The sequence below is a fragment of the Buteo buteo genome, chromosome 5, assembly GCF_964188355.1.
Source record: "Buteo buteo chromosome 5, bButBut1.hap1.1, whole genome shotgun sequence".
Classification (NCBI taxonomy): Eukaryota; Metazoa; Chordata; class Aves; order Accipitriformes; family Accipitridae; genus Buteo; species Buteo buteo.
The window spans coordinates 14,470,145-14,486,188 of NC_134175.1; the positions used below are offsets into that span (position 1 = coordinate 14,470,145).

Here is a 16,044-nt window from a genome sequence, read left to right on the forward strand (position 1 = left end):
ATTACTACTGTTGTCATTTTATTAGTGTTATCATTATCATTATTAGTTTCTTCTTTTCTGTTCTATTAAACCGTTCTTATCTCAACCCACAAGTTTCACTTCTTTTTTTCCCGATTTTCTCCCCCATCCCACTGGGTGGGGGGGAGTGAGTGAGCGGCTGCATGGTGCTTAGTTGCTGACTGGGGTTAAACCACAACAATTAATAGTAAATAAGCCATCTTAATAGTCAAGGAAATGCTTGCTAGCCTCTTCAATCAACTACAGATCCAAAAAGAAACAAAAAAGTTTGTGGCTACTATTATTCTTCTCAGCCTTGTCTTTTCTGCAGGACTTTTATACAATGGAAGTAACTCCATGAACTTGGGAACTAATGAAGCTTGATTGTCAAAAGCTGGGGTAACTTGGTGCCTTTTTACCTGGGGTATACTACCCGTGCAAAAGGAAGTTTAGGTTTTTAACACATTAGAAAAAAAACCACTAAAGAAACATATAACAAAATGTCCTAATTGCAATAAATGCTTCACCTGGGTATATAATTTGATACCTGGTCACCTATGTGGCTGAGAAATTTGGGGTCCTCTAATGTCAAATAAACTGCAATCTCTGATTGAAGTTCTGCTCATGACTGCACTCATGCAGGTGCAACATCCCCTTCTCATGTGAATATTCTGTTGTCAAAGAGGGTAGAGCTCACTGTTTCCCTTTTTCATCATATCATCTCTTTTCAGGGGTCTTTTAGAAACCCGGTTTCTTTGAGACTTATCTCACTGTCAAACGTCGCTGCAATTGCGAAAAAGGTTCAAAATTATTAGGGGGAGTGATGCTCACAAAGAATGTGATAGCATGGGCTTTATTTACTTAGGAAAGCAGAGGTTCTAGGGTTTTTTTCTGATGGAGTTAGAAAAATAACTTAATAATTATGCATTTATTCAAAACACCAGGGAAGTAGTATAGTACCATACAGATAAAGATATTATTCCAGCAGGTATTATATAACCTTAGCAACCTCCTGTAAAAATGAGACATGCTAAAATAAGAGGCTGGATTTCGTAACAACAGTATTTTCAGAATGTGTCCAGACCACCATATATACCTTTATAAGAGTGAGCTGAAAAAGAACACTCGCATTAAAAAAAAAAGTATTAGTGGATAAAATAATAAAATCAGACACAAAGTAGATTTCTAGGATGAAGTCCTTCCATAGTTACTCACATATTCCATATTGCCATCAGCAGTCTCACTGTCTTTAGTTGGTACATTTTAGAATAAATATTCAAATGATAAATTGCTGCTCTATCACCAGGACAGTTGATAAAATGTTTATAGTGCAATAGTTTTTATTTACCATTACACCAAATTTTGAAATGCATCACAACAACAAAAAACCTATAACCAGTTTGAGCTTGGTGATGGGAATATTTTACCTTTTGTCACAGGAATCTGAATAGCACATCTGGACTCTAAATTTTGTAATGTGGCTTGCAAACCTGTAACCTAATTTTAAAAAGATAAGAGAACAAGGAGAGGCAATATGAAAAAATTGCTTTCCAACTGTCTGTTCACAACACACAGCATTTATGCCTGCATATTTAAGTAATAAATTCCATCTATAATTGTTTACTTTTATGATTATTGTATCAAAGTTATAAACATTACTCCTAATTCAAGATTTTGCAAAGGCGCAGTGAAACAGTGCGATAAAATACAAGCCATCCAGAATCTCTCAAAATACTTTTACAGATCTATTAAAACTATGCAAACATAGAATACTAGGGCTTGTACTACACCATCAACTTTTAGCCACTGCTGTCACTGCACTGATCTTTAACTTAATAGCACAATATGACATATAGCTTTGTCATAAGAAAATGCCAAAAAATATGATGTTATGTGTTACCAAAGAAGTCATCACTCCAGAATGCCTACAGTACATAACTGGATAGGCCTTACATACGTTCCTGAAATTTCATGTCACTGGAACTGTTACATGTTTTGTACTCCTGATTCAGCATAACTGTATATGGACAGTAACCTTTCTTTTTCTATAGGACATTTTCGTTTGCTTAGTGAAATTTCAAACATATAATCTTCAGTCTTTTAAAAGTAAGCCCTCAGGTGACCTGAGAAAAATTGGAGGCAGAGGAAAGGAGGAATTGAGAGATGAGGACTATTAGAAGAGAGTGCAAGTATGGTAAATTCCTTTCATGTTACCCACATATAGTTGATGCTACTGCTGAAATGCAATGCATTTGCGATGTTTTTGTCTTTCTTTTTTTCCTTCTCTTTTTGAACAACCTATTAGTTAAACACATGCAAGATAATTTTCTGTTCTTCATCCATCCTTTCTGTATTTATAGTGGAACCTGCTAAAGGTGCAGAATATCTTGCATACTAACCCATACATCAGATAAGATTATAGGAGTAAAATACTACTCTGCTATTCCACTCACAAGACAGAAAAACTATCTCTGATCTCTTAATGTATTTTTTCCTAAACTAGTAGGTCATTCCTGGATCTATTTAGAAAAAAAAAATAAATAGTAATAAAGAAAGTTAAAATAAGAGCTTTCTGAAGGGATAAATGGAAGCATGTGAATCTGTGGGAATATCACACCTTTCCTTAATCTGTTGACACTGGAAGTATATTAGGGTCTGCACGTTGCTGACTCGTGTAAGAGCAGCACTGAGCAAGTACAGACTGAGAACTACTACTTTTTGGCACTAAGTTTCACATACTTTCAATATTAATGTTTCACCAAATATCATGAAACTCACTAAAATATTCTGCTTCAAACTATTGCATAAGTGAGTTGCTTTAACAGAAACATCCTGTGTATTTAACAAAGTAAAAACCAAAAGCATTCCTTACAGCTTTGCAAGTGGTGTTCACCATAGTTTTACCTGCCCAACTGCTCTGTCTCTCTCCAAACTAGTTAACGTTTTCTCCCTCAGTGTAGTCTGGTATTTTTCAGTCAGCTGCTTCAGCACTGGTTCATATGATGCATAGTGTGCCTTCAGCCTGTGAACAAGAAGAGGACAAATGATACCTCAAAGATGAGTTAAATCAGAGATTTATATCTGTGTAAGTTTTTCCCTCCCCAAATAAAAGACTAAAAGTGCCAAAAGATCAACACAGAGGAGATAGCAAAGTTATTTAGTATGTAACCACCCAACTGGAATACCACAAGAAAAAAAAAAACAGTCAGATCAATAAGAGGATTCATAGTTTGTTTAGTCATATCTTTTAAAACAATCCATCCAATTCTGACCTATTCTTAATCCTTTATACACATACTGCACATTAATTTTTGTTAATTTCTGTTGTCTTGCAGATGGATGATATTTCACTGGAAGAAAAAAATTACAGCTATTATCCAACCACCAACTAAGATCCTAATCTAGACAAAACAGTCATAATATGATTACTATGTCTTTCTTCACTGCACATTACATTCAGAATACTTAACCACTTTAATTCTTCAGACCAAAAGTCAGATATATAATCTCTCAAGAGAAACACATGACACTAACAACTTGAAAAATACTGCATTGTACAAATAGCTGACACACAGAGGATAAGTCAGTGACTAGTGCTCTCTTGCATTAGCATGTATGGATTTCAGGATTAAAAATGTAGAACATGTAGCTGCTATTACATGCATTGATGGATAACAATATCAAAAAAACTCTGTGAATTGTTTGGAGCTGCAGATGTTTTAAAATAACATTGGGGAGTAGCTTACAAGTGCTGGAATAAAAATATGCAAAGAAGAGATTCTAAACTCAACTCTTTCACCTGGCCCACTGATCTTCAGATGAAAAATATAAAAGTTCTACTCATAGAGGCAAAGTAGCAAAACAGTTAATAGAAAACTTACAGAATCCCAGAATGACAAAATTAGGGAATTAAATATTACAAAATAAATTATTATAACTCAGTGCCAACGCACTAGTTCGGGCTTATTTGCAACTAAAGCAACATCGCGAGTTTCATATAGGAAGCTCAAGATGTAAAAGGACAGAAAAAAAAAAAGCAACAGGAATCATGAACACAAAGGTTCTAAAGTCAGTATAATACCAATTACCCTTAAAATGGATAAAGGATCTAAACCCAGAAATCACTACATATTTACAGAAAAATATCTGGGTAAAAGAAAATGTCATCTATATTTTCAACTATTAGAAATACTGTGTATTTATTAATGCCTGTTGTGGTTTCAGCCCAGCCAGTAACAATGCACCATGCAGCTGCGCACTCACTCCTTCCCCCGCCATCGCATCCCAAAGTTGGAGCGACGCAGGTTCATGGATTTCCTTCGTCAGAATTAAGTTGAAACGACACCAGGGGAGTTCAAACAACAATCAACATTTATTCAACCTAGCTCACCTTGCCCAAATACAAGTGAACTTATCAATATGAACCTTGCAACATGTCATTAAGCCACTGTTTGAAAAGGGAGGAGTAGAAAAAGAAATGGAAAAAGGAACATGAAACTGTGTCAGTAGGAGAGCCCTCCCGTTGAGTCATGAGGTTCAGAGCAGACCCCCTTGCTTTCTGGACTCCTTCTCAAAGAGGAGCCCAGGGGTGGCTAGATCCACTCCTAGTCTCAGACTTGGTCAACAGTTTATGTTTAAAAGGATGAGGTGTAGGGACTCTGGAAAAGAGAGAAGGAAAAGAGGGAGAGAGAGAAAGTAAAAGAAAGAAAGAAAGAGAGAAGGAAAGGGTTTCACCAGTCGTGGGTCCAGCATTGGTCCAGCCAGCGTAGAGATCCAGTTCCAGAGGGTGTGCACCGAGAACTCGTTCACCCTTCTTTTATAGTTTGTTAGTTGATGGTCTCAACACGAGCAGTTCCTATTCCCGGGGTTCTCCGCAATCGGTCAGTGAGCTTTGGGGGCGGGGGTTCATTGCAGAGCTGCCTCTCTTTTCCTGCTGGTATGACCGTTTAAGATAGAAGCACAGTCCCATCTTCCATGGGGCATCCTCCTCCAGGCGCATATGCTGTGCTCCTTCTCCTGGTCACTTAAGATAAGGAATTGCGGCTTTGGAGAAGTGCGGTCCCACCCTCCGTGGGGCCCTCTCCTCCGGCCACATTGTCCTGTTCACAAAACTCCAGTGTTTTTACAGAGGCCGTTTTCTCCACCAAAGTTCTTTAATGAATGTTTGAGACATTGACTATAATTTGTCAGACTGTGACACCCCCCGGCCACAGTGGGATGAGCATAAAATATAAAGAAAAGCTTGTGTGTCGAGACAAGGACTGGGAGGGATCACTCCCCACTTACGGTCACAGGCAAAAGACAGGCTCAACTTGGGGAAGAAACAAAACCAATTTAATTTACTACAAAATCAATCACACCTTTCCCCCACCCCTCCCTCCTTCCCAGCTCAACTCCACTCCTGGTTCTCTCTACCTCTTCCGCCCCGGTGGCGCAGGGGAACAGGGGATGGGGGTTGGGGTCAGCTCGCCACACATTGTCTCTGCCGCTCCTTCCTCCTCAGGGAGAGGACTCCTCACTCATCCCCTGCTCCAGCATTGGGTCCTTCCCATGGGAGACAGTCCTTCATGAACTTCTTCAACGTGAGTCCTTCCCACAGGCTGCAGTTCCTCATGAACTTCCCTGGTGTGGGACCTTTCTGCGGGCTGATCTTCAGTCACAGCCTGCTTCAGCGCGGGCTTTCCCATGGAGTCATGGCCATCTTTGGAGGCATCTGCTCCCCCGCTCACCTCCATGGGCTGCAGGGGAACAGGCTGCCGTCTCACCATGCGCTGCAGGGGCATCAACCTCCTCCAGCACACCTCCTCCCCCGAATCCTTCTTCACTGACCTCAGCATCTGCATAGATGTTCCTCTCACATTCCAATCCCACTACTCTCTATCGGTTTCCCTTAAAATATGTTCTCCCAGACATGCTACCACTGTCACTGATGGGGTCAGCCTGGGCCAGAGACGCATCCGACTTTGAGCCTGGGAAGCTTGTAGCAGCTTCTCACAGGAGCCACCCCTGCGGCCCCACTCCTGCTACCAAAAACCCCACCACACAAACCCATAACAATGCCACATCGCACCATGGAAAATATTCCAAAAACACATTAGAAATTGTTTAAGAGACATGGCAGAATGGTCAGATAGAACTGCTATTTACCAGGACACTCACTAAATGCATCAAGCTTTACTTTAGCACTTCAAATTCCACAACATTATCTCAATACCAGGCAATAATTAAAGACATTATCTTTAATGCTTCATGTATAGTAATTAAAATAATTTTTTTACCTTTTAATGTCACAAATAAGCTTGTTTTTCTCCTGGACCACTCGCTTATGATGCATTCGATGGAAGTCACGTTCTTTCTGCATTTTTAGGAAAGCCTCTTTAGCTTTGCTATATGTAAACAGAAAATGCAAGAAAGAAGTATTAATCTCCTCCTATTAACTGCTCATCAGGTATGCTGAATACATATAGAATTAATTTTCAGATATGCACATGCCTACTGTATCCAAGTTGGAAACTTTTAGTAGTATGCCCTGTGGTGGACAACATGTACTTTGGAGGTCTTTTTGCTGCCACCTGATGTAAAAAACCATGGGTACTCTTCACCTTCCCTCAGTTCCTTTCGATAGAATCCATAAGAATTCTGGCATTATAAATCTCAAGAGTTGAGGTCAACCTTACTTTAAGCACAAGAGGTCTTGTGGAAGTACACATTTAAATTACAGGTGATTAGAAAACAATACTTTTGTTGTGGGTTTAAAATTCTACACGAAAAGGTACTGCAATACTGATTTTCTAATATCTACATCACATCTGGAGCCCAACATAATGGTACATGCTAGAAGGACACACAAAGGATAACTGTATCATTGCCTTGCAAATACATGCATTTAGAGAGCTTCTGGAAAAACCTGTGCTAAAAAAGTTCCAGGCTCTGTTCAATCATGTTTGCAGCCTGTCCCCAAGTGTCCCCTGTATGTGACAGCAGGAAGCAAGAGGAATCCATTTCAGAATTAAATGCAAACATACTGATAACCTGTTATTCTCTAAGCACATTCCACACACAGCCATGGGACACCCTGAGATACTCTGCTCCATAAACATAAAAGAAAATACTCTGTATATATTCCATACATTTTCTCCTCGCCTTTACTGATACGGGTTTGGCAGGAAAGATTAGTACATGAATCGTTTAATTGCAAAGGAAGCTTGAAATTACCCTGTACAGAAATTAGATATTTGCTCTTTGCAAAAATAAAGCTCATTTCCTCTACAACAGGAGTTGAAGAGTTAGGAAAACCACTATGACAGTGGAGTATGCAAAAATCACAGGTCCAGGAAGATGACCCATAGCTGCTAGTACGTTATATTTAATGGTACAAATAATTTATATTTATTACATATGCATTTGCTATATTTATTACCTATACAAACTACCATACTTATACATGTACATTCATATGTGAATCATTGCTTGTAGCAGGAACAATTAGAAAGACCTGAAGAAGACCACAGTGAATTAATGCCGCTACGTATTAGTCAAAGCTGAGAAAAGCTGGCAGGGAAATGAAAACAGGCAGGGCTGCCCCTGCAGCAGCCCTGTGAAAAGCTCAAAGGAGCTGTGGGCATGCACATAACTTTTGTGTATGCGTGTGTACAAATACCAGAAGTTGTGAAACAGAGTAACTTAGGATATTGGTATTGGGATGCAAAGTACAGAATAATGATTCTGCTCAAGCTCCTATGAACAGCGAAACACTTGAGAGGTAAATGAATCAGTGGTCTCAGGATAGTTCTGTGAAACAACTCCATGACACCACTCACAAAATCTGACTTGCCGCAAGATCTTGAATACAAAACCTGCCCCTTCAGAGCTAAGCAGATGGCTTGTTCTAAGAGTAAAAGGTATTGCTACAGCCATAGCAAAGCCAAAATCCATTTCTTAAGATATACATCAAAGACTGCAGGTCTCTCCATTTAAACTTTTCTCAAGCAAGTCGTTTCATAAAAATAGCAGAAGAGGACAGGGTGCAATAAATCCAAGCAGGGATTTTCAAAGCTGACTTACATGCCCTGTTCCCACTGAATTTAGGTGTGACTTTATTCCCCAAGATGCTGCAAGTTGTAGCCCTAAATTTTTTATAAAAATAAAGACAGTTTCAGAAAACATACACTCTCATGCTTTTACTCTATCTAGTTTATATAGCATTTAGCAGCAAGGATGCTAAATGTACCACGTAATTAAACAGACACATTTAAATATGGTGTACAATACAACTAAGTGTGCACTTTATTTTTTCCATGGTATAAGTGGAGAAATATGTGTGGGAACGGTTAGATTTTGGCACAGAAATAGTAGATCAGCTGAGGCTTTTATTGCTGGTGATAGCACTAACAGTAATAATAAATATGATTTCCAGGATTGCTTTATATTTTGACTGTTACTGTGGCTGTAAACTGGGTGTGTATTTGTGAGCGTGTTTCCAAAAATCAGTACAGAAAGATACCTGCAAATGTTTAAACTTCCTAACTGATGTTTGTGAACTCACAAACCTCAGACAAAAGCTGTACACAACGTTCATTCCATCTACCTAATAAATTCCTAAATGTTTAAAGAACTTATATATATCACAGTTAGCAGTCCCTGTGATTAACACAATCTTCAACCTGATATACCATTATGTTGTCTACCTACATGTTTAAATACAAAGGCAATACAAAGGGTCTGGCCATAGGAAAACAACAAAATATATGGGATTCAAGCTATTTTAAATCATCAGACAAGCAGAGTTTAATGTTTCTATGAAATCGCAATCTATTATTCAACTCAAGCAAATATTACTAGAATATTAAATGCTTAAATAACAAATCATCACTGAAGACAATGAATTCAAATTAGTCTCCTGTAAAAGTTAACAATTTTCAGAGATATTTTCAAATTTTTTTTGCATATTGGAAAGAATATCTATGCTTCCATTAGAGAAATATTGCAGCAGATAACATCCCTTACCAATCAATCAGGGCTTAACTGTAGCCTTCAAGATAAAAGAGAAGACAGTACACTTAAGGTACACTTTAACTACTGTGACATGGCAAACCAATGTAAAATTAGGTTTGATTTCTATCGCAATACAATGTCTGTTTCTAGAAATAATTTAAATAAAGATTAGTAGTGTATCTAAACCATCAGGTAATAACTATCACTAGCTTCAGAGTAAAAGAATTATGCTGATATTTCTTTTAATGCATGCATTCAGGGGCTTTGTTACATCTCAAGATGCCTTCAGACACTAGACAACATATTAAAAAAACATATGCACTGTATACAGGAAGTGAAGCTGATTGTGATTTTCTCTTTAAATAATGAAATGCCACAGTGAAATGTAACCAACAGCCAGCAGTCTACTCTATTTGCCCACCTGTTTGCCATCCAGTCATGTAAATACTATATTAAAATAACCAAAATACAATTACAGTTAGCTTCTAGACACTGAATCTCTTCCACCAATTGCTAAACAACATTAAAGCAGGAGATAATTGGTTTACAGTCATTTATCCTCGGCCCCCATACTGCCTAAGTCCCAAATAACATCTCTCTTCTGCAAGATAGCAAGAGTACCAAGCTCAGAAATACTAAATGTAATTGAAAGCTTTCTTCATCACAGCACTGTATCCCACAATGAAAGTTTTCTGACTAATCCACAGAGCAAAATATGAGACTTTTTTTGCTTACAAATCCTTCGTTTCTAACCAGTCAAATCGGCATTTCTTCAGTGCTCTTAGGCATTTTGTTTTCAGCATAAGCTGGTGAATTCTTTCTCAACTCCAATTGTCCTCCAAGTAATTTTGGCCTCTGCTGGAATATTTGCTTTATCATAGCAAGGGTACTGACTCCAGTTATTGAACGTATGAACAAGAAAAAATGCTGTTAATGGTCACAACAGTGAATGGATTTATTATAGAGTATTATGATGAGGGTTTATGCAAAAGACACAAAGGAACACTGTAACTCATGGTACATACAGCGAAAATGCTCAGTTTCACCCATTATTCCAGAAACAGTACTGGTTTAATTCATAAATTATTCAAAGCAAAGTGAAATGAATTTCACAGAAGTGCTGAACTGTTAACATTAGTATCAGTGGAAACTTTGAAAGTTATTTGAAATAAAAAGGTTGAAAAATGAAGTAGTGACCATTAGCACAAACCAAGTTTCACATCTATATATATATTCCATTTTAGTATTAGCAGAAAGACTGAAAATAAAGCTCTCCCCACAAGTGGAGAAAGAAGGACTAATTTTAATAGTGTTTTAACAAGGTACATGCAGAATAAGTGCAGTATTTAAGAGTAAATGCCAATGAACACAATTTACCCACTTCTAATTTGTCATATAGAATTGCCGTATATCTCACTGCCCTCACTGGAATACCAAATAGGTGACGACTCATGTGTTTACCACCACAACACTGCTATTTTAGGTTTCATCAAACACTACAATGTGAAAAAGCAGGGCACAGTTTCAGTTCATGGATTTATTTATTTTTTTTTAGCACAGTTCACTTAAGTGAGTGTTGGGAGTTTATTTAACAGATAGCCTGTAGGGACATAGCATACTCGTGATGTCTTTTCCCTCTCCTGCTTTCTTCCTGTTGCACATTATCAAGTCATCTTTCAGCCTTTTAACTAGGCATCTGGTACAAAAAATTTTCTGGCACCCCTGTCGTGGTTTTAGCCCAGCCGGTAACAAAGAACCACGCGGCCGTTCGCTCACTCCTCCCGCCCCCCTCCGGTGGGATGGGGGGAAGACGGAGGAGAAAAAAGAAAAAAAAAACCTGGAACCTCGAGGGTTGAGATAAAGGCAGTTTACTGGGACAACACAAAGGAATTACAACAACAACAACGGTACTAATGAACGAGTATACAAAAAGAGTGATGCACAGTGCAACTGCTCACCACCCGGGACCCGACGCTCCGCCACTTCCCCCACCGAAAAAAGGATCCACCCCCCCGGCCCGCTCCCTACATATATATATACTGAGCATGATGTCACATGGTATGGAATAGCTCCTTGGCTAGTTCAGGTCAGCTGCCCCGGCTATGCCCCCCACCTCCCAGGTTCCTGTAAAAATTAACTCTATCCCAGCTGAACCCAGGACATTATCCACCCCTTATTCTATACCATCTACATCATGCCCAGATCTCACATTTTCCAATCAACCACTACCACTTTCCTTGTCTTATATATATATATAAGTATATGAACTTGTTCTTCTCCCCCCTGCACACACACACACACACACAAATGGTATTCCATTAGCCTATGGGCTATTCCTCTAATGTGTCCATCGATTTATTTAGTCCATGACTTTAGGACTCCATCTGTTGTAACAGTTCTTCAGGATAAGAGAGATGGTGTGAGATGTTGGGTTGTTGCATGCTGCCTCTGGAACTTGTGGCTAGTACATTTGTTGCAACTCACGCCCTTGGTCTGCAGGTCGAAGATGTTGATCTTGAGGAAATTGCTGGGTGCCAGTTCAAGTTTTATTGCTGTTGTACTTGGCTCACTTTTAAAGTCCATGCTGCAGTCATTTGGGTAATTCTTACAGTAATACCCTTGATATGGCATATAGACATTATAGTTACAATGACATGCAGTGGCAGGTTATTTAGCAGTTAAATATTATACAGCCCAATTCACTGGCTATTCTCTCCCAAAATCAAATCTCCCTGAGGTACACATCGAACTTCTCCATCCTTCTGCATCACCCACCAGGTGTACCCAGGTCCCTGAGCAAAAACAACTCCTTGAATGGGTTTGCCTCTGCTTGAGGGAGGACTAACCCAGCCTGTCTTTCCTAACATACTCCTCATGCGCACTACAGGGACTTTATCCCCTTCTACAGTATGTAAAAATTCTGATTGGGCAGGGCCACTCCGATTGGCAGATCCTCTGGTGTTGACTAACCAGGTGGCTTTTGCTAAATGTGTATCCCAATGTTTGAAGGTTCCACCCCCCATTGCTCTCAATGTAGTCTTTAACAGTCCATTGTATCGTTCAATTTTTCCGGAGGCCGGTGCGTGATAAGGGATGTGATATACCCACTCAATGCCATGTTCTTTGGCCCAGGTGTCTACGAGGTTGTTTCGGAAATGAGTCCTGTTGTCTGACTCAATTCTTTCTGGGGTGCTGTGTTGCCATAAAATTTTCTCTTCAAGGCCCAGGATAGTGTTCTGGGCAGTGGCATGGGACACAGGGTATGTTTCCAGCCATCCAGTGGTTGCTTCCACCATTGTAAGCACATGGCACTTGCCTTGGTGGGTTCGTGGGATTGTGATATAGTCAATCTGCCAGGCCTCCCACTGTTTATATTTCAGCCATCGCCCTCCATACCACAGGGGCTTTAACCACCTGGCTTGCTTAATTGCAGCACATGTTTCACATTCATGGATGACCTGTGCAATAGTGTCCATGGTCAAGTCCACCCCTCGATCTCGAGCCCATCTATATGTTGCATCTCTCCCCTGATGGCCTGAGGTATCGTGGGCCCACTGAGCCATAAATAGCTCACCCTTATGTTGCCAGTCCAGGTCCACCTGAGACACTTCAATCCTGGCGGCCTGATCTGCCTGCTGGTTGTTTTGATGTTCTTCAGTGGCGCGACTCTTGGGTACATGAGCATCTACGTGACGTACTTTTACCACTAGCTTCTCTATCCGAACAGCGATATCTTGCCACAGTGCGGCAGCCCAAATGGGTTTACCTCTGCGCTGCCAGTTGCCCTTCTTCCATTGCTGTAGCCACCCCCATAAGGCATTTGCCACCATCCATGAGTCAGTATAGAGATAGAGCACTGGCCACTTTTCTCTTTCAGCAATGTCTAAAGCTAGCTGGATGGCTTTCACCTCTGCAAACTGACTTGATTCACCTTCTCCTTCAGCAGTTTTGCAACTTGTCGTGTAGGACTCCATACAGCAGCCTTCCACCTCCGATGTTTTCACACGATGTGACAGGACCCATCAGTGAACAGGGCATATTGCCTCTCATTTTCTGGCAGTTTATTATACAGCGGGGCCTCTTCAGCCCGTGTCACGTCCTCCTCTGGCGACATTCCAAAATCTTTGTCTTCTGGCCAGTCTGTGATCACTTCTAAAATTCCTGGGCAATTGGGGTTTCCTATGCGAGCCCGTTGTATGATCAATGCGATCCACTTACTCCACGTGGCATCAGTCGCGTGATGTGTAGAGGAAACTTTCCCTTTGAACATCCAGCCCAGCACTGGCAGCAGGGGTGCTAAGAGGAGCTGTGTTTCAGTACCAACCACTTCTGAAGCAGCTCAAACTCCTTCATATGCTGCCAATATCTCTTTTTCAGTTGGAGTATAGCGAGCTTCGGATCCTCGATATCCCCGACTCCAAAACCCCAGGGGTCGGCCTCGGGTCTCTCCAGGTGCTTTCTGCCAAAGGCTCCAGGTAGGGCCATTCTCCCCAGCTGCAGTGTAGAGCACATTTTTAACATCTTGTCCTGTCCGGACTGGCCCAAGAGCTACTGCATGAACAATCTCCCGCTTAATTTGCTCAAAAGCTTGTTGTTGCTCAGGCCCCCATTTAAAATCGTTCTTCTTCCGGGTAACTTGGTAGAGAGGACTTACAATTTGACTGTAATTTGGAATATGCATTCTCCAAAAACCCACAACACCTAAGAAAGCCTGTGTTTCCTTTTTATTGGTCGGTGAGGACATAGCTGCTATCTTGTTGATCACGTCCGCAGGGATCTGACGACGCCCATCTTGCCATTTTACTCCTAAGAACTGGATCTCCTGCGCAGGTCCCTTGACCTTACTTTCTTTTATGGCAAAACCAGCCTTCAAAAGGATTTGGATTATTTTCTTCCTTTTCTCAAAAACTTCTTCTGCTGTGTTGCCCCATAAATGATGTCATCAATATATTGCAGGTGCTCTGGAGTGTCACCTTTTTCTAGTGCAGTCTGGATCAGTCCATGGCAAATAGTGGGGCTGTGTTTCCACCCCTGGGGCAGTCGATTCCAGGTGTACTGGACGCCCCTCCAAGTGAAAGCAAGCTGGGGCCTGCACTCCACTGCCAAAGGAATGGAGAAGAATGCATTAGCAATGTCAATTGTGGCATACCACTTAGCTGCCTTTGATTCCAGTTCATATTGAAGCTCTAACATATCTGGCACAGCAGCGCTCAGCGGTGGCATGACTTCATTCAGCCCATGATAATCTACTGTTAGTCTCCATTCCCCATTAGATTTCCTCACGGGCCATATGGGACTATTAAAGGGTGAGCGAGTCTTGCTGATCACTCCTTGGCTCTCCAGTTGGCCAATCAGCTTATGGATGGGGATCAGGGAGTCTCGGTTGGTGCGATACTGCCGCCGGTGCACCGTCGTGGTGGCAATTGGCACCTGTTGCTCTTCAACCTTCAGCAACCCCACAACCGAAGGGTCTTGAGAGAGACCAGGTAGGGTAGACAGCTGCTCAATCTCTTCCGTCTCCAATGCAGCTATACCAAAGGCCCAACGGTACCCTTTTGGGTCCTTGAAATACCCCCTCCCGACATAATCTATACCAAGGATGCACGGGGCCTCCGGGCCAGTTGCAATGGAGTGTTTATGCCACTCATTCCCGGTTAGACTCATTTCAGCTTCCAATACGGTCAGCTCTTGGGATCCCCCCGTCACACCAGAGATACAGATGGGTTCTGCCCCTTTATAACTTGATGGCATTAGGGTACATTGTGCACCAGTGTCTACTAGAGCTTTATATTCCTGTGGGTCTGATGTGCCAGGCCATCGAATCCACACTGTCCAGTAGACTCGGTTGTCCCTTTCCTCCACCTGGCTGGAGGCAGGGCCCCTCTAATCCTGGTTAGAATATCCGTTACTCACTTTTTGCACACGTGAATCAGAAGTCCCTTCAAGAGGATCAGAAATGAGATCGGCCCATCTACTGCGTCTGGGGGACTGCTCACAGGAAACTGGAGCAGCAGTTTTCCAAGAAGAATCCTCTGTTCTGATGACTTTTTCTCACAACTCCCGTACCCGTGCATCCAAAACTGAGGTAGGTTTTCCATCCCACTTCCTCATGTCCTCTCCGTGGTCACGCAGGTAAAACCACAGGTTAGCCCGTCGTGTGTACTTTCTCTCTCCTCTCTCTTGGGCAGAGGAACGCTTACTCCCAATAACTGCGATGCGGGCCTGTACAGGTGAGGAGGAGGACATATCCACTTTGAATTGCTGGAACTCTCGGGACAATTCCTCTACAGCTGAGACACAGGCCCGTAGGGAGGAAGAGAGACTTCCTTCGTATTGCCGGAGTTGGACAGCTAATTCATCCACCGTTTGTCCATAGCCTTCTTTCCAGGACATTACTGCCAATGAGTTGGCATAGGTTGGTCGTGCACTTTGTAGAAACTTCCACCACATCGGTTGTGTGCATTGGACTTCATCTGGATCTGTGGGTGACTGCCCATTTTCTGGATCATTATAAATCACCTCCAGCACCGCTAATTCCCTCAGGTACTAGATACCTCTCTCCTTGGAGGTCCACTTGCCTTGGTGACATGTAACTTCATCCCTGAAGGGGTATCTTTCCTTTACACCTAACAGAAGTCAACTCCAGAGGCTGAGAACTTGTGTTTTTCTTCCAATCGCCTTGTCGATGCCCCCTTCCCTAGACAGAGATCCCAACTGCTTGGCTTCCTTACCCTCTAATTCCACACTACTAGCCCCACTATCCCAGCACCGGAGCAGCCAGGTAACAATGTGCTCACCTGGGTGGCAGCTAAAATCTTTTTGCATGTCACGCAACTCACTCATGGATAGAGATCAGGTAATTATTTCAGGTTCTGCCTCTTCCTCCTGTTCTCGCGATGGCCCTGGTTCACTTTCATCTCTCACTAAGCGAACTGATTTCTTTGTGTGTTTCTTTTTCTGTACAGGGGCAACTGATACTGGCACAGGTTGGTTTTCTGGTTTAGCCGCAGTATCTGTCACCAGGATAGGGGCAGCCATGGTACCTGTTGTCGT

The 16,044-nt window shown here is 41.7% G+C and overlaps 1 protein-coding gene across 1 annotated transcript in view; it reads right to left on the bottom strand.

Moving 5' to 3' along the window:
- SPAG16 (sperm associated antigen 16) overlaps positions 1-16,044 on the bottom strand; it is a 447,435-nt gene that overhangs the window by 411,618 nt on the left and 19,773 nt on the right. The window contains exons 6-8 of the mRNA XM_075027914.1: positions 6,276-6,383; positions 2,902-3,019; positions 1,425-1,494 (exon numbers count right to left, since the gene is read on the bottom strand). Of these exons, the coding sequence (XP_074884015.1) occupies positions 1,425-1,494; positions 2,902-3,019; positions 6,276-6,383 (296 nt within the window). The remainder of the gene's footprint in view (positions 1-1,424; positions 1,495-2,901; positions 3,020-6,275; positions 6,384-16,044) is intronic.